This window comes from Babylonia areolata, chromosome 3, assembly GCF_041734735.1.
Source record: "Babylonia areolata isolate BAREFJ2019XMU chromosome 3, ASM4173473v1, whole genome shotgun sequence".
Lineage (NCBI taxonomy): Eukaryota > Metazoa > Mollusca > Gastropoda > Neogastropoda > Buccinidae > Babylonia > Babylonia areolata.
In genome coordinates this window covers 38,920,124-38,939,112 of record NC_134878.1, presented here as the reverse complement: position 1 = coordinate 38,939,112, position 18,989 = coordinate 38,920,124, and the positions used below count along the sequence as shown (strand labels likewise).

At 43.5% G+C, this 18,989-nt stretch overlaps 1 protein-coding gene across 2 annotated transcripts in view; it reads right to left on the bottom strand.

Moving 5' to 3' along the window:
* LOC143279976 (glutamate receptor ionotropic, NMDA 3A-like) overlaps positions 1-18,989 on the bottom strand; it is a 184,825-nt gene that overhangs the window by 150,451 nt on the left and 15,385 nt on the right. For both annotated transcript variants that reach the window (XM_076584373.1, XM_076584372.1), the window contains one exon: positions 17,923-18,476. In XM_076584373.1, coding sequence (XP_076440488.1) covers positions 17,923-18,476 — 554 coding nt within the window. The remainder of the gene's footprint in view (positions 1-17,922; positions 18,477-18,989) is intronic.

Sequence of the window (18,989 nt, the reverse complement as noted above, 5' to 3'; positions counted from 1 at the left end):
ATTGCCCATGCAGCCCAACTATCCAGGCTTCTCTAGATGCTGAACGTCTTTTTACTCGATTCACAACTGAGCAGTCCGCAATACCCGAGAACCCAATCAGAACTATTTGCGTGTGTATGCTTGTGAGTGAAAGAAGGAGAGATTTGTGAACCAAACAATCAAAGCTAACTCAGCAGAATCCACTGTATTGTGTCCCACTGGTGAAAAGATATTTGTAACAATAACTGGGAATTGGATGTTCACTGTCAGTTGGGGAAGCAATATGTACAAATTTGGTGTGAAAATGATAATGGGACAACCATAGTGATATAATGTTAGTATGTAATGGTCACTTAAGGTAATATTCACCTTTTAGCTGCAAAATGCCAAAACTGATGATAATTAAGGCCGACGAGTATTATCAGTGTGTATTTTTATCATTTAGGGTGAATGAGAATCCCCAAGAGCTTCTACAATGTGCCAAAATGTGAAAGTTGTGCCAGAGTAAGGTCATTGCACGAGTGGTGAAACTGGCTAACACCACGCGGGTGGAAATAGCGTTATATCACTGCTTTCTTTATCTGCTGTCTGCAAGACAAGCCCAATGTTGCAGAAGATGAATGGGAAACAGTTCATAGACAGGTCCTTTTGTTAAACTGTTTTTCTCTGAATTACACTTTTTTTTCTCTTTTTTTTAAGTAATGGAATATTTATCAGAATCCATAGAGATAGCTTTGTTTAATTGTTCTGTTGACAGAAGATGATTAAGATAATTAGATAATAATAAAAGAGTGCATATGTTTCAAATTTCACCTTTACTTTCATCTAGAAAATGTACAAGTATACTTTTCAACATGGACAAAGTGTATTTCGTTAATGATCTGCTGTTCAATACCGCGTGATAAATTTCATTAAACATCCACCTTCTAACATTAGTTTGATTAAGCTAAGGAGCATCTGTTCTACATTGAATTATGGATATTTGTTAATATGTTTGTATAATTTGTTTTTATGTATCATATTTTACTGTGTCAAACTGATGTAGCTTATGGTCAATGTCTTTCTCTCCTTTATGCGCTGAGTCACATCTGCTTACATTTATTCCATGGCCAACAACTGATTAAGATTTAGCTGCAGCTTTTTTTGCTTTTGTTTGTTTGTTTTAATTCACAGCGAAAAACTAAATTGCAGCTCTGTTCTTCAGATACTCATCTGCTTCGCATCCCTCCTGTCAGAACAAAGTCCTTTGATTATATAGGATTATTTCTCTTTTCATGGCCCAACTGTCTGGAACCATCTGCTGATCAGGAATTCTTTTTTTCTTCCACTTCAAGTCGTCCTTCAAAACCTACTTCTATAAACTCATGCAGAACACCACCATGCAATCCATCTTTCTCATCATTGTATACTTCTCGTGTGTGTGGGGGTGGGTGGGGGGGGGGTGGGGTGGGGGGTGGGGGTTCTTGTGTATGTGTGTCTACCTGTTTTTGAAAAGTACCTGCTCCCCTATTGAAAGAATGGGCACTATACAGAATCAAATTATTATTATTATTATTATTATTATTATTATTATTATAGCCCTGCAGTTTTATTCTCATGACCATTTTCAGTTTTTCATGGTTGTCAGAAAGATTTCTCTCTTTCAAGAAAACATTTTTCCAGTGTTAAGAATAGATATATTGGTGGCAACATAAGGTTAATTTACGATACAATAGCTAAGAAGAGTACAGTATACCTGGGCTTTTGTTAAACACTGGCTTTGAGAAAGTTTTCAGTTTAACTATTTTGTTGGAATTTTATGTTCAAAGTATTATCACTAGTTAAAAAATGGGGGCATATGCAAATAGAAGAAGTATTCTATGGTAATATCAGATCTTAATGGTGAAGTCTCTAACTGGTTTAGTGTAGAATGAGGATGTAGACAGAGACACTCACTATCATCTTTCTTTTAATTTTGTGTGCTGAAATGCTAACAATGACACGTGAAAACAAAGAGGTGCGTGGTGTAACGATAAAAAATATGGATCACAGATTTGATCAATATGCACATTATCTTGAATTTCTTTTAACAGGCGATAAGAGAATCATCTGAGACTGGCATGCATATAATGGATACAACTGGATGTAAATCGGCCTACATATGAATACTTGAAAAATGTATGCAGTTTGGCTTGGAAGTACTAAGAATTATAATATTTGCCAAACCCACATGACAAATGTTTTGGCACTTTGAAAAATCACTGTTATAATTTTGTGTGTAACAAAATGAATGACATGATTGATAGAAAAACTGCACATAAATGTATCAGAAATGGTGGTCTGTGACTACCAGAATCGATTACCTTTGCGTTTTCTCTAAAATTGACTTGGATACAGAAAGTTGGGACAACATATAAATGTTGCAATGACAAATTTTTCAGTACTTGGAAAATATTCAAAAATACAGGCCAGAGGTAACATTATCTTTTCTCAGGCAAATACTTTTCGGACAGACGTATTTAATACTGTTCAAAATGGAATGAAAAGCTAAACCAGTAGAGTGCTGACGTCTTACAAAAAGTATTGGCACAGAGCCTATAAGACGTCCACTGACGTCTTGCATATGTTCCGATTTTTCCTTCATTGGAGTTTGGTTCAATTCACATAAACAGACTGAACACTTAGTTTGATGTGTGCATTATAAAAAATACTATCTAAATGAACTTACATCAGGTAGAAGACCTCTTTCTACTCGATAATAATTTGCTAACTGACCACGTGATACATGCGTGGAAAAAGAGGTTGCATCATGTGCAAACAAATGCACTGAAAACCGTGTCCAGTAAAACAAATAGTCAAAATCAGCAAATGTACACAATTCTGAAAGCTCTGCTTGTGATTGTGGACAGCTTTCGCGATGGAGAAGGATCTCTCTTGTCTGGTGATTGGTTTGAAAACGAAGGTGATTGACAACGACAGTTATGAATTTAGCAGCCCATTTTATGCTAATTCAATTCGTCCATCCAATCAGACAGCGTTTTTGAATAACTGGCTATGACTGACAGAATACGTAGAGAAAGTGTTGGAAGAAGAGAATGAGACAGAGAGGAGTGATGTAAGACGATAGGTCGAATGCCAGCCAGAGTTCATCAAGGGGGCGTGGCTTTTGGGAAGAGTGTATTCACATTTCAAAGCAGAGAGAAGGCAATCGCCAATGCCCCACGATGTTCACGAAACGCAGTGCTGGCCCAGCACTGGCCGTGAAACACGTGCTTTTTGTTTTTAACGCTTTATTTTTCGCTGAATCAGAGGGATGACTTGTTTGAAGAGGTGGCAAACCAGATGCACAGCAGACACTTTAATCGGTCCACGTACCTCTACAAAGGAGGGAATGTCATCAAAGAACTTCACCCTCTCACTTGCAAATGCTCTTTGCTGTCAAAACGCTTGCCAGTTCAGATTCGGATTGACCTTTTACACTGACTTTCCTCACTTTTGTCATTATTGGGACAGTGATGTACTTCCATGTCTTCAAGAGCTGTGATTTGTTTTCATAAGCTTATAGCCTGTTTTAATTTCTTCTACAGGTATAATTTGACAATAGGCTTGCTATTTCTAGCTGTATTTGTTTCTTTTCTTTATGGATGTCATTATGTAGAAGTGGAAATAGACTTTTTGTTGCACAAAAATCATTATCTTGACTTTACATGCCTGAACAGCTACCTACAATCAACCTAATTGGGGGGGAAAAAAAGCCCAGAAGCAGAATCTCCACTCATTTTCCTTCACAAAAACGTTTACTTTCTTTCTGTATCGCCCATAGCTTTTGTGCTAGAATTTTGTGTGATTTAATTTCCCCGAATCCTCAAAATTCCCTGGCAAGGGGAGAGCACTTTTTTTTTTTTATACAAAATTCTCTGGCACTGAACTGGTTAATGACTGGAAAAAAAGGTTTTGTACAGTAATAAAATTCCTAATGTAAAACTGAAATGGTTTCTGATAAGAATATTGACAACAGATGCGTCTGGACATATGTAAAACTAAAAGAGATGGGTGTACGTAACAATGATCAATGTAGTTTTTGTAACATAACAAGGGATAGTATTAGACACATGTTTTGGCGGGAGGTACCCGTAAAGTCGACAGCTCATTGCGTCGACAGCTCATACACATTTTAGGATCGGTAAAACATTTTTCAGAATACAATTACAATATCGGCACGGTCACACACGCACACACACACACACACAGACGTACACACGAAAGAGAGGAGAGAGAGAGAGAGAGAGGGGGGGGGGGGGGAAGGGAGGGAGGGAGGGAGGGAGAGAGAGAGAGACAGACAGACAGACAGAGACAGAGACAGAGAGAGACGCACACACACACGCACACACACACACACACACACACACACACACACACACACACACACTTTTAACGCGTAAACCTTGCATCGTATGTGCACTAGTTTTTTCCCCCCCGTTCTTTATTATTTGTTTGCTGTCGACGCAATGAGCTGTCGACGCAATGACAAGGACCCGTTTTGGCAATGTACAATTACCCAACGTTTCTACGATGGATGAGTGGATTTAATTATCCAAAGGCTCCAAATATGCGAATAACTGAATCCTTAGCCATATTTGGACTTGACGAAAATATAGCCACTGATCCCACCTTTTATTCCATTTTGTTACTTGCTAAGCAATACGTGTATCAATACAAGATTAACAACACTGTATCTGTTCTGCAAGGTTTCATTAGTAAACTGAATTATAAAGACACAATTGAAGATTATAGCTAGGAAAAAACTTTCTTTATACCACCCGCCATGGCGGAGTGATTAGCATCGAGGACTGACGGCTGGAAGGACGCGTGTTCGATTCCCAGCGGAGGTGGGTTTTTCGGCCCGCGGCTGGCTCCTGGCCGGAGTTGACTGTGCCATGGGCTTAAATTCGGAAGATTGGGACCAGCACCGCAAGTGTCTGTAATTCTCGGGCCTGGTTGACGCCTGGATATCATTATGATATGATGTGTAGAGTACAGTCTTGTCACATAGTCCCAAACCTAAATGGACCACCATAGCAGCAGTACCATCATCATTATCAATATATAAAACAAAAGCTCCAAATCATGTGGGCTTTCATGCCCTGGTTCCATGGTGTCCTCTGTTTCGATACCCCCTTACTTCCGCGCTTGGGATGAGTTTTGTTAAGGTCTTCAGTGTCAGCGGTTTAATGGGCCATTGCCGTTGGAGGGACGTGGTGACGGTCTCCACTCTGGAGGAGACGCTTCCTCAGTCTGGCTCTGCAACTAAGCCATTATTGTTGTCAGTAAGGGGCTTAGTAGTCGATGTCCTAAGTACGTTAAATCAGAACAGGCAACCGAGCACAACCGAAATGACTCAGCAGCAGTGCAGGGTCTCCTCTGGTTTGCGGCCTGCTCGCGACCTAACATCGATGGTTCCCTCTGGTCTGCCGGCACTGGGGCTGCGATAGACGAACCTGGGGGTGGCTGTGTGGACTTGGAATGAGCAGAAACGGTGCTGATGATGGGGCAGAAAAAAAAAAGACTCTGAAAAGATTGTGGGGTTTGATTGTCATTGAGTAAGTCTCTCTGAGTGACAATGATTATTGTGATTTTGTGTGAAAACTGTGAATATTTTCAAATGAAAATGATTATTATTTGTCCATTCTAGTCTTCGTGATTGACTTGAATATTCAGAGCAAAGTAATAGTATCTCACTGATAGTGTTATGATTGAATTTTATCTTTGTTGTTAATGAAACTGTGGCTTCATCTTCAAACTGCCATTATTGGTATATTAATCATGTTTTGCATGATTGTGTCCAGTACCTTTCAGAATGAATTTGAAAGGTATCTTTAAAAAGATAATCCAGTCTGTGATCGTGTGGATAAGAAACAGAAACTAGATGAAATGTGGAATGTTGTGTGTGGTGGAGGGGTGCGGGGGGTAGGGGGGTGAGGTGCCTCATGTAGTCCAGGGCAGATACAAAAATGGTCCAAATGTGTGCAACAAATCCGTTCTTTTTACGATAGAATGGAATAAATTGTACTGATCACACTGATATAAAGTTTACCATTGTAGGGGACCGGGAACATCATTAGATTTTGATTTTCGATAATTATTAGTCACGCTTCTGGCCATAAGACTTAAGAGAGCGCCTTACAAAGAGTCACAAGGGGAGAGCGTGGAAGGGAGGTTACGCAATCGCCTCCCTATCACCAAGGACGTGCTACAGCAGCAAATCCAAGCAACTCTCCAAGAAATTCCTGCATCGACTGATGTAGAAGAGGTATGGAGCACCTTTAGAGATGCTGTGTACACAGCAGCAGCTGACACACTCGGCTTTGTACAGAGGAGCCACAAAGACTGGTTTGACGAGAACGACTCTGGAATCTCCAAGCTCCTGAACACACTGCATATACGGCATCAGGATCACATTTCTGACAAAGACTGCCAGCGGAAGAAGAACCAGTTCTTGCAAACCAAGCAACTTGTACAGAAGAGGCAGTGTAAGATGAAGAACACCTGGTGGGAGAGAAAGTCCGAAGAGCTTCAGTCCGCTGCTGATGCTCGCGACATGAAGACCTTCCGTGATGGTCTCCGAGCTGTGTATGGGCCAAGATTCACAGGATCAACCCCTGTCCGAGCCTTGGACCAGACCACCCTCCTGACAGACAAGAAAGACATCCTTGCCCGCTGGGCAGAGCACTTCAACACCCTCCTCAACAGGGATTCGTCTGTATCTGACGAGGCAATTCCAGCCCTCTCACAGCTATCAGTCAATGACTCGCTAGCTGCCCCTCCCACCAAGGCCGTGACCCGAAAGGCCCTGAAGCTGACAACGTTAGGAAAAGCACCAGGAGCGGATGGAATCCAGGCTGACATCTACAAGTATGGAGGCGAGGTGCTGACAGACAAGCTGACTGCCCTGTTCCAGTCTATCTGGGAGAGAGGGGAGGTCCCCCAGGATTTCAAGGATGCTTCAATTGTCCACATTTACACAAACGGAAGGGAGACAAAACATCCTGCGATAACCACCGTGGAATCTCTCTCCTCAGCATTGCCGGCAAGATCTTCGCCCGCATCATACTGAGCAGACTGGTTGACCATGTCTCCAACAGTCATCCCTGAAGCACAGTGCGGCTTCCGCTCAGGCAAAGGAACATGTGACATGGTGTTTACCGTACGCCAGATGCAAGAGAAGTGCCGTGAGCAGAACAGGGAGATCCACATGGTCTTTGTAGACCTGACTAAGGACTTCGACATGGTGAACCTCCGTGGTCTGTGGAAGATCCTCCTAAAGTTTGGCTGCCCTGAGAGCCTAATCCAGCTGATTGCGTCATTCCACGATGGCATGCAGGCGAGAGTACGGGAAAATACTGACATGTCGGATCCGTTCCCTGTGGTAAATGGGGTGAAGCAGGGCTGCGTCCTGGCACCCACACTGTTCTCCATTCTCCTCTCAGCCATGCTGATTAACGCCTTCCAAGACTGTGACAGAACATCTACATTCAGTTTCGCACAGATGGCAAACTTTTCAACTTGCGGCGACTCCACGCCAGGTCCAGGGTGTTTGAGGCACTGTTGAGATGACTGCGCACTTGCTGTACAAACCCATGAGGGCATGCAGTTCATTATGGACAGGTTCTTAACCTCCTGCAGGCGCTTTGGACTTACCGTCAGCCTCCATGGTCCATGTACCAACCAGCTAGCTCACAGAACGTCAGTGCCTCCCCCCCCCCCCCTCCCCCCCACCTGTGATCAAGATCGATGACAGAGATCCATTCAGTCGACAAGTTTTGCTACCTGGGCAGCACCCTATGCAGCAACGGAGCCCTTGATGCAGAAGTGACGCTGCGCATCGCCAAGGCCAGCTCAGCCTTTGGCAGACTCAACAACAGGTTGTGGAACAACAAAGGCGTCAGGCTCAGCTCATTAAAACCAACAGAGCTGTTGTGCTGAACACCTTGCTGTACTGCTGTGAAACATGGACGACGTATCGCCGTTACATTCAACAACTTAAGCAGTTTCACCAGAGATGCCTACGAAAGATCCTCGGCATAAAGTAACAAGACAGGGTCTCCAGCCTCGAGGTCCTAGGGAGGAGCGGCCTGCCCAGCATCGAAAGCCTGCTGATCCAGTGCCAGCTACGCTGGACAGGATACGTTGTCCGCATGACAGACAGCAGGATCCCGATGCTTTTGTATGGCCAGCTGAAGGAAGGCACCGCGAACTTGGAAGACCCTGCAAGCGCTTCAAGGACACCTTGAAGACAAACGTCAAAGCCTGTGACACAGACATCGCTCCTGGGAAACTGATGCCCTTGACCGCTGTCGCTGGAGGATGCTGTGTTCTAGTGGCATAAAGACGTTTGAAAACGAGAGAACTCTGGCCATTAAGGAGAAGCGTGAGCGAAGGAAGCTGGGCTCAATTTCTGGTGATGTTTTCCCTTGCAACACCTGTGGGAAGTGCTGCGCATCCAGAATCGGCCTCTTCTCCCATATGAGGACACACCGACAGATAAGCCTGCCTGCCTACTCATCCGTCGGTCCGACGGGAGACTCCATCATCACAATTGTATGGACATTTTGCGCCGTGGAAATGTACAAGAAATACTTTGTTTTCTACTTATTAATGTGTAGAACATAAAGATGTATATAAATACGTGTTAACCAGGTTTGCTTGGATGAAAATTGTTGGAGCACTATCCAGACAATTAATTCAGAAAGTATGGAAAACAGATGATTGCAAAATCGACCAACATCATGTCTTGATGTGAAAAGAACGGTATGATGTACGTATTTTTCTTTGGAAATGAACCGGTATTGGCAAATGTGACTCATGAAACCTGGCGCAGTAAAAGTCAGTTAAGCGTGGGAAAGAGAATACACCTGGCTGGAGTGACAAAATAAAATGCATCAAATAGTCGTGAAGTGCCAACACTGCCTGGAAGATGAAAATGGGTTAGTCTCCAGAACTCGTTAGACATGGTGGTCTCTCAGTCTGGTTCAGTGTACACGTATGTTTACAGTGATCATTCGAACGTTTCGCATTTTATCAGGTATTGCAACTAAATAAAGAAATATCTGCAACAATACTGTGTGAATCTATTTTGTTCTTGTGTCTTAAATGTGTTGAAAATTAATAAAGAAAAAACATCTAAAATTTGGGCGCCAATTTGTGACACGGCAATGTGTCTTAAAATGAAGTGGTCAGAAACATACATTATCAAAACATAGTCCATATAGATCTGATCTATATTTATTTCTTGTTCTAATAAAGCGTCTATCACCAATAAAAATGGTATATTAAGTTTGAAATATTACGCAAAAGACCCGCGTGACAGCCGTAAACACCCATTCCGCTTGACATGTTTTTGATTCACTAAAAGGCAAGCATATGAATACACTACATGTTCTTAACTTGCAACAGGTGGTCAACACATCTATCTCCGACAGCACATACACCCACTTTATGGTAAAAATGTCTGTTCAACTATTTCAAAATCGCATATCAATTTTGGGTTCCGCTTTTCTGTGTTACTTCTGTACATGTAAGCTTTCACACAAAAATATGCATGTAAACAAAATTAGAACTATTTCCACAGAAATCGTGCGGGAAAGCGTACACCGGTTTGACAAACACCCTTCAATCGTGTGAGTTCGAACACAGCATCAGAGAATGTGGTATTTCCAACAGCGGGTGAAAAGTACATATGTTACATGGAAATATCTCGACTGATATATTGTTTGAAAATAAACTGTGTACAATATTTTCGTAGTTGTTAGGGTTTGTTTATGCATTTTTCTCTCATCCGATTATGTTCAGACAGAATCACTGTTTCTGACACATGGCGAGATGTGGTGATTCGGATACTGGCGTAAGATTTCGAAACAAGTTAACTCATGTTGTTCGATAAGACTGCTTTCAGTTAAAGACTTGTTGCATCAAAAGTTCCAAACGACAATGTTCAAAGTAGAAAATAATACCCTTTTAATACCTTGATGCTGGCTTATGCTGTTTGTTGATTTTTTTGATTTTTTTATTATTATTTTTTTTATGTCATGAATGATGCACTTTATTAATTCACGTGACAGACGAAGTGTGGAATGAAAAAATCGTGGCATCCGAGATAGTCAGTCCCTACGTGCTTATCGTTTAGCATAATTTAATTCGAGCAGTCACATTTTACATCACACAAGTTCTGAAAAAAACCCAACAACTATGAACTGACTGTGACCGATCTTTCAAAATTATGTTTGAAGCATTTCAGGTTCAGAAGTGCTTCAGATGAAGTCAAGTGTTGCGTTCGGACACAGGACTTTTTACTCAGATAAAATTTCTCATTCTTAGTTGTTGTTTGTTTGATTCGTTTGTTTGTTTGTTGTTGTTTTTTTAGGGGGAGGCGGTGCGGGGTTGGTTTTTTGTTGTTGTTGTTGGTTGTTTTTTTGTTTGGTTTGGTTGTTGGGTTTTTTTTAAGTTTTACTTTTATTGCATTTAGTTTTGCTGTCATCCCACAGATTTGTTGACAATGTGGATAAAACTAACCAGTTTTCTTTTGACTGACTGAACAAAAAATATACAAGGAATCCAGTTTTTTTTAAATCACAATTCTTCAGATAAAGAAGATAACTTTTGTCACTGAAGAGATATAAATTATACTGTTCCCATTTCATAATAAATAAAACTGTAGTAGTCAAAATAGTCAAATACTGGAGAGAATTGTCGTGAAAATGGAGTGCCTATAGTGTTTCTGAAAAAAACAAAATCATCTAAGGTGGGGAAGTTCGTTTTGATGTTTTGGGTTCAATGTTACGTAATTATGTCATAAGGTTATGTAATATTTAATAAAATACATAATTTTGTGCAGACTTTGTTTAATTCCATTGCCTGGGCTAAAGATTGCACGATAGATTCATTATCAGCATTATTTTTAGCATTATTATAAGTGATTCAAACTTCTATGTTGGGAAAGTTAGTTAGGATAACTTGGATTCCGTGTTACATATGTTACAATATTTCATATAATCATTAGTAGAATATATGATTTATTAATATTCATATTCCCCGCTAAAATGACGTATATTTCGTCAGGGTTCATTGAGTTACATTTGCAAATACTGATTCATTTCTAAAAATATGTATATCATACCGTTCATTTCACGTCAAGACATGATGTTGGTCGATTTTGCCATCAGCTGCCTTCCATACTTTCTGAATTAATTGTCTGGACAGTGCTCCGACAATTTTCTTCAAAACAAACCTGTTTACTACGTAGTTATATATCTATATTCTACACATCAATAAGCAGATCGTGAAGTATTTCTTATGCATTGCATAAAATGTCAACAAAATTGTACTGAAGAACTAACTGATCCCGTGCTGCATTCGTAAAATCACCTTTGCATTTGGTATGATACTAATTTCATTCTTTATGTAATGCCATGAACTGGAAAACATTCATAAAATCAAATTTACGTTTCTACCAATTTATTATAAAATCCATGAAACTTAAAATGTTGGTTTCCTTTTGACCCAAAAGAACTCTTACTTTCTGCACGGTATCTGTCATCTGCGGCAGTGTCCTACTAACAGAGGTATTGGTCAGCATCAGCGCGGCAGCAGTCAGTCACATGTACTGTACCGCGCTAAATGCTTTCTGGCGAGCCACACACCGCGCTTGCGTAACTCCCGTATGCTCTCGCTTTGCGACTCTTTGTAAGGCGCTCTCTCACGGGCAGAAGCAATAAAACCACACGAATCTTTACATTAAAAATCAAAATATAATTATGTTCCCGCCCCCCTACAGTGGAAAACTTTATATCAGTGTGATCAGTATGATTTATTCTATTTTATCGTAAAAAGAACGGTTGTGTTTCACACATTTGGACCTACCGCAAATTTTAATCTAAATTCCCTAGCCTAATGCTTTCTGACACTTCACAAGAAAATGTCAGATGTCCCCTCCCCCCCGCGCGCTGCGCGTTATTTGTTTTCTTCCCTTGGCTCTGTTAAGAACTATTTTGTGTTCGTCCATACTTGTTTCTCTGAAACCGAGAAGCTTAATTCAGTGAGATGTTTCATGCCATTGGATACAATGATAAAAAGATGAGCAAATAAAGAAATATGATACGAAGGAAATTTCTAGATAAATGAGACAGAATAAGAGGCATTTACAAAACACTGAAATGTAAATGGTCCCCATTTTCACTTCCCTAGACCAGAGGCAGCGCATCGTGAAACAACTTTTCCTGTCACATATAGTCTCCCTTTCCTTCCCTGTCCTTTAATTCCCCACCCCCACCTTCTCAACTTCCATCCGCACTCTCCTCTCTGGTGCAGTCAACTACCCTTTAATGTCAGGCATGCCATGCGCTCCCCTCCCCCACTCCTCTTCCTCTGTCTTTAGTGAATGGGCTTGTCAAGTCTCTCATTCCCAGCAACTGAGGTGATATGGTAAGTGGGTTTGGCGGTGCAGTGTGGCGAATGTGATCAGCAACATGCTTAAGATAAGTCAAGATTTCATTTCCAAGAAAGACAACAAAAGAGACAAAAGGCAAACGATACATGGCGACAATACATATGGCAAGGTTAAACAGTACCTAATGAACTAGTACGTAAATGAAATAATGCTGAATTTGAAGTATTATCTGAACGCAAAGGCATCTAATATACTCTAAGATAATGCAAACTGAATCAACAATAACTGAAGCAATGTGCATCTTTAGCAACGTAGCCGAGCAGAGTGTTAATATATTTTTTTAATGCATAATGAATTTTATGAAGTTAGCAAATGCTGATAGGGTCTTTGATCCGTGCCTTCGCTTGTTCCTGTCTTCCTCCCACCCCCTGGCATTTTCCCTTTCCACACCTGCCTTCCCTCGGGATGCACGCATTGTTATATTTTGATCTGGATTTTGGTATGTTGCGAACTTGCTTATGCTAACGCCGATTGCAACAGGTTACTCCGCATATTTTCTCTTTCAGGGCAAATCACCTCTATCTCAGTAGAGTGCACATTGTGTTCTCCCAGAAGAAATGAAACCTGGCACAGGCTGTATGATGAAAAAGCACAAGGAAATCCTTGAGACTGACTGTGGGCTGTGTGCTGCTTGGTTCTACTTACTGTGTGCTGCATAGTGCTGCTTAGTTCTGAGCTTCTCTTGGCCCCCTGCTGATGATTCTCTTTGGCAGTTTTGATTCCTACCCAGTCAGCTGAAACTTTTTTTTCTCTCCAAAAATGTGCATGTGGATATTCCAGGGAGTAGGAAACTGGCGTAAGTTTCTCTCTCATTTTCGTGAATCTGACACAGATATGGGGAGTTGTGTTGTTGTTTTTCCTTCAAAACTATATGTCAACCTGAAAAAAATATCAAAATCATTACAGATACATGACACGGAATACTTTGCATAAGATTTAGGTTGATGCCGTTTGGTTTCACAGCGAGTAACAAAATTGGTTTTCTTCTTCTTCTTCTGCGTTCATGGGCTGCAACTCCAACATTCACTCATATGTACACAAGTGGGCTTTTACATGTATGACCGTTTTTACTCCACCGTGTGGGCAGCCATACTCTGGTTGTTGTTTTTTTGTTGTTTTTTTGGGGGGTGGGGGGGTGGGGTTGTGTGTGTGTGTGGGGGGGGTGGTCACAGGGTCGAATTGCTGGCGACTAAACCAGCACCCCCACCAGTCCTCTCAGGAGGATGGTGAGGAGGGTGGCTAGACACCCTGGTGGAATTAAATGACCCATGAAAGGGCGACAGCTCTAGAGAGCTACCTGCGGCCACCTAGCTAAGGGTGTAAACCCGGACAGAAAATCCGGTGTGGGACCCCTAAGGCGGTTGGATGGCAAACCTTGTCACTTTCCGGCAGCTCCTGCGGCCGCGTTGGCACCAAAACGTAACAGCCTTGCTGTTCCTTTGGATCTGTCAGCGAGATGGAGAGGGGGGACAAGCTGCATGGGCAACAGCCTGTCTTCCATATTACATTGCCCAGGCTTATATCCATCCATCCATCCACAAACACCTTGCACCTTAAACCTGGAGAGGACACTCCAGCTTCGCTACTAGCACTAGCGTCGGAACAACACGTGAAGCGGTAACAAGTTACCGCTTATAAGTTAGCGCTCAATTGGCGTAGAGCCGACGCCAGGGGTTGCTTCTGACGGTGGGAGGGACCCTCGCGTCCCACTCGACAGCTACCGCCCGCCCAAGCTGGGCAGACCCCAGCCAGTTAGGTGCTGTCCCGCCACGACCTGCCTTCATCAATGGGTGTATGAAGATTAGGAGAATATCCGACAAGCAGGTCGTTAATTTCCGCATCAGGCAAAAAGAAAACTTCAAAAATCGGATCAACAATGACACTGGCCTGTTGGAATGTCCAGACAATGATGCCTGGGCTCTCCCAAGATCTGCAAGACATTAGCGACGCCAGAAAGACGGCCGTCACAAACAGCGAGCTGAAGAGACTAAATGTGGACATTGCCACTCTGCAGGAAACACGGCTGGCTGACTCAGGAACACTAAAGGAGAGGGACTACACCTTCTTCTGGCAAGGAAAGAGCTCTGATGCCCCAAGAGAGTACCGAGTAGGCTTTGCAGTCAGGAACAGCTGCTGAACATGATCGAACCAGGCAGCGGCGGTTCAGAACGACTATTGACTCTCCGCCTCAACACCTCCGAAGGCTATGTCACTCTCGTCAGCGCATATACCCCAACACTGTCCGCCTCTCCAGACGCCAAGGATGAGTTCTACGAAAATCTCGCATCAACCATAAGGAACATCCCCAGGACAGAACAACTTGGTCTCCTGGGCGACTTTAATGCCAGAGTGGGTGCAGACAACGATTCGTGGCCCTCCTGTCTGGGTTCCTTTGGAGTGGGGAAAATGAATGAGAATGGACAGCGACTACTTGAGTTTTGTACCTGCCATAAACTGTGCATCGCCAACTCCTTCAAGACGAAGCCCCAACACAAAGTCTCCTGGAGGCACCCACGCTCAAAACACTGGCACCAACTGGCTCTGATCCTAGTAAGACGAGCTGCAATCAAAAACCTTCTCCACACACGCTCTTACCACAGCGCAGACTGCGACACGGACAATTCTCTGGTATGCTGCAAGATCAGACTGCAACCAAAGAAGTTCCACTGCTCAAAGAAACAAGGGAACTCTCGCACTGACGTCAGCAAGATGTCTCAGCCAGACCTTGTAGAACAGTTCGCAGAGGCATTTGAGAGAGAATTCGATGCATTGCAGCTCAGAGACTATGCCACAGAAAGATGGGAAACGCTACGAGACACCATGCACCGCATTGCTATGGCCACCTTTCGGAAGAAAACCGCGAAGTCCCACGACTGGTTTGAGGCCAAATCATCAGAGATGACTCCCAGTATTGAGGCCAAGCGCGCTGCACTCACCGAGTAGAAACGGTCACCCAGTGAGAAGAACCTGCAAATCCTCAGGGCCGCCAGGAGTAAGGATCAGTTTAACGCCAGGCAATGTGCAAATAAGTACTGGACCGAGCTCAGCGAAGAGATACAGAATGCTGCTGAAAGAGGCAACATCCGAGGGATGTATGATGGTATCAAGAAGGCACTGGGACCAACACAGAGCAAGACTGCCCCACTCAAATCCTCCACTGGGGAAGTAATCAACGATCCTAGCCAGCAGATGGAGAGATGGGCAGAACACTACTCCAACCTCCACTCCACAGAAAACATGGTGTCCAACTCAGCCCTCGATGCCATCAAGTGCATGCCGGTCATGGAAGAACTTGACACAGAGCCAACTGAGGACGAACTCAGCAATGCCATTAACAGCCTGACATCAGGCAAGGCACCTGTCAGTGACGGAATTCCCCCAGACCTCATTAAACACTGCAAGACTACTCTTCTGCAGCCTCTGCACACAGTCCTCTGTCAGTGCTGGAATGAGGGAGCTGTACCGCAGGACATGAGGGACGCCAAGATTACCACCCTCTACAAAAACAAGGGTGAAAGGAGCGACTGCAACAACTACAGAGGCATCTCATTTCTCAGCATTGTAGGCAAAGTCTACGCTCGGGTCCTCCTAATTCGCCTGCAGAAACTGGCCGAACGCGTTTACCCGGAATCAGTGCGGTTTCCGAGCAGAGAGATCCGCGGTAGACATGATCTTCTCCCTTCACCAAATCCTGGAGAAGTGCAGAGAGCAGAGGATGCCCCTATACGTCGCATTTATTGACCTCACCAAGGCCTTTGACCTAGTTAGCAGAGACGGCCTTTTCAGGGCTCTTCGAAAGATCGGCTACCCCGCACACACACACCCAAACTGCACAGCTTGATTGAGTCCTTCCACTCCAACATGAAAGGGACGGTGCAGTTTAATGGTAACTTCTCCAAGCCCTTCGTACGCAGCAGTGTCAAACAAGGCTGTGTCCTCGCCCCCACCCTGTTTGGAATCTTCTTTGTTCTCCTGAGACATGCGTTCAGCACAGCGCAAGAAGGGATCTACCTGCTAACGCTAGCCCGCCTCACACAAAGAGTGTGGAAAAATCCCAAACTGACCACGAAGACAAAGATGGCTGTATACAACGCCTGCGTCCTCAGCACCATGCAGTATGGCAGTGAGGCGTGGACCACACATGTTCGTCAGGAGAAAAGGCTCAATACCTTCCACCTGAGAAGCCTACGGCGCATACTCGGCATCTCCTGGCAAGACAAAGTGACAAACACCGAAGTCCTGACTCGCGCTGGCCTCCCGACCATGTATACCATGCTGAGACAGCGTCGGCTGCGCTGGCTGGGCCACGTTCGCCGCATGGAAGATGGCCGCATCCCAAAAGACATCCTTTATGGAGAACTTGCCACGGTGCAGAGAAGCATCGGCCGCCCACAGCTGAGATACAAAGACGTTTGCAAACGTGACATGAAGGCACTTGAGATCAACACTGAGTCCTAGGAGGACCTTGTAGATGACCGCAACAGATGGAGAAGCACTCTCAAGAATCAGCTACGGATTGGTGAGGACAAACTGTCAGCTGCTGCAGCAGAAAAGCGAGCTCGCAGAAAAGGGACGGCAGCCGACAGACCAGCATCAGCTTACACATGTGATCGCTGCGACAGAGACTGTCTCTCTCGCATCGGTCTCTACAGTCACAGGCGACACTGCTTGGTCCAAGCAGACAGCCCAGTTAGACATTTGGTCGGATATACTCTATCCATGGTCAGCCATGACCGAAGGAGGCCTACTGATACTGGGGGTGGGGGGTGCATGCTGGGTATGTTCTTGTTTCTATAACCCACCGAACGCTGACATGGATTACAGGATCTTTAACGTGCATATTTGATCTTCTGCTTGCGGATACACACGAAGGGGGTTCAGGCACTACCAGGGCTGCACATATATGCTGACCTATGAGATCGGAAAAATCTCCATCCTTTACCCACCTTGCGCCATTACCGAGATTTGAACCGGGGACCGTCAGATAGAAAGTCCAACGCTTCAACCATCCGGCTATTGCGCCCGTCAAAATTGGTTTTGATATGGGACTTCCATGGAATCACCATGCCTGTATATATATATATATATGGATCAAACAAGTGATGAAGAATACTTCCAATTTCAATGTTAATCTTATGACAATACATAAGAAAAGTTAGTTTTTTCAATCAGATGTGGCTAAGAGAGAGAGAGAGATAGAGACAGAGACAGAGTATATTTCAGATTATAGTTTCTGCTTCGTATCTGCAGATATTTCTTTTGTTTTCTTTTTTTTTTTATTGCAGATGCTGTGCTGCTAGGCGAAGACAAGCGAGTTATTCAACATCTTAATACACAAACAGCTCCGATAACTAACTATTCATCTGATTAATCATTCAGTAAGCACAGCTTGACAATCAGCAGTCCACATTAACTGGGCCTGCTGCTCCCTGAAGCAAGACCAGGGAAACAAGAACACTTACCTGAATATGCCCGTCGCCCTTGTCCATCATGTAGCCCATCATGGGGATGCCAAGTGTCTGGGACAGCAGGCTGACTGTCTGAATAGTGCTCATATTGCCAAACACCACCAGCACGTGCAGCGAGCTCCTCCGACCCTCCATCAAGTTACACAATGCTGACAGTGTCTCTTTCACGTCTTGCCCTGCCGTAACAGCCTGTCCGAACCAAGTTAAGTCGTCGCTCCCATTGTTAAACTCCTGTATCGTACGGTAAAACACCACCTCCAAGTCCTCTACATCCTTTTCTTCAAATATGGCGGTGATGGTGATGCGGACGGTGCCGTTCATAGCCGTGACGACACTAACTTGACTAAGGAAGACGATGACTAGGCCTAGAAGTAGGCCGCTGTTGTGCCGCACTTCTAACCGCGCCATGCTGCGTCTGCTGCCTGCAGCACAAGCCTTGTTGTTAGCTGCCGCTTCACCACTGTGCTGTGAGCACCTGGAAGAGGATGACAGGGGGGCGTCATCGTTTTGGTTTCCACCCAGCTCCTCCGTTATATTCCCACACCTGCCTGCACAGCACAGAGTTTTGCGTAATGTTAATAAAATGAAACTAGTAATACAAATACTGCTGTTTTGCATAGCAATGTTTTGCATTTTCAATTTTTCATTTCAAACCCGGTCACTATATTGAATTGTGCTTCACTACGTGGCGTTCCCTCTTTTATTTCTAATAATTGAAAGACATTAGATACATAAACCATGCCAATAGGTCACGGTCCTGTTTATACACAGAGGTAGAGTCGTCAGAAAGAAAAAAAAAAAAAAAAAAAAAAAAAAAAAAAAAAAAAAAAACACCACCACCAACAACAACAAAAACAAACAAAACAAACAAACACAAAAACAACAATAACAACAAAACAACAACAATAAAAAAAATAAAAACAGCACCACCAAAGCAAAAACTCAACAGACAATTGATAAAGTTTCAAGTTATCATATAAATTTCATATATAATACTTTTCTTTTCAGTACCCTTCGTCGCACGGAGTTTTTCATGTGCCAGTGCCAAATGGATAAAGGAA